The sequence below is a fragment of the Wasmannia auropunctata genome, unplaced genomic scaffold (assembly GCF_000956235.1).
Source record: "Wasmannia auropunctata unplaced genomic scaffold, wasmannia.A_1.0 LD328051.1, whole genome shotgun sequence".
NCBI lineage: Eukaryota > Metazoa > Arthropoda > Insecta > Hymenoptera > Formicidae > Wasmannia > Wasmannia auropunctata.
This window is the reverse complement of record NW_012034839.1, coordinates 1-674: the sequence shown is the minus strand read 5'-3', so window position 1 is coordinate 674 and position 674 is coordinate 1. Positions and strand designations below refer to the sequence as shown.

Sequence of the window (674 nt, the reverse complement as noted above, 5' to 3'; positions counted from 1 at the left end):
TTATCTAATATTATGATAATTTACTTACAGCTATTACTTTTGCAACGACATTATTAAATGTTGCACGTCAAAGTCAAACTTGCGAGAATAGTACGTATGTCATTGTGTAATAATTATTTTGAACAATATTACTCATATTTTATTTAAAAAAATAATTTTCTTTTAGCAACATCTGAGCATACATCTGCAAATAATGACACAGGCGAAGAGTCAATAACAGACGGTAAAAATTTTTATATAATAATAATAATAATAATAATATAATAATAATTATTTTTAATTTGTAATCTAGGTTTTAGATGGTCTCATGAAGCTATCATGCTTTTATTAGACGAATATCGGCAACAAGAGGGAAATATGTATTCTGGCAAAATTATTCAAAAAAAAGCATGGAACGAAATTGCCAAAATTATGAATAATAAAGGATATATGGTTACAGGAAGACAATGCAATACAAGAGTTAATACCATGAAACGAACGTACAAAGTCGTGAAAGATCACAACGGAAGATCAGGAAATAATAGACGAACATGGAAATATCTTGAGGTAATATTAATTCAATAAAAAAATTCTTTAATTAAAGTTATGTATTTAGATGCTTCAATATCTTGCCATCTCTTTAATTGTATTAACCGTTTAGATTATGGAAAGTATTCTTGGCGAAAAGCCATATA

The 674-nt window shown here is 27.0% G+C and overlaps 1 protein-coding gene across 1 annotated transcript; it reads left to right on the top strand.

The window, feature by feature from the left end:
* Window positions 1–166: 166 nt before the first annotated feature.
* On the top strand, window positions 167–670 carry LOC105460129 (the record flags this gene model as incomplete). Its single annotated transcript, XM_011706573.1, has 3 exons — window positions 167–223; window positions 293–546; window positions 641–670. Coding segments are annotated over 3 exons (341 nt in total), but the record flags the coding sequence as incomplete, so codon positions are not given.
* Between the last annotated feature and the right edge of the window lie 4 nt (window positions 671–674).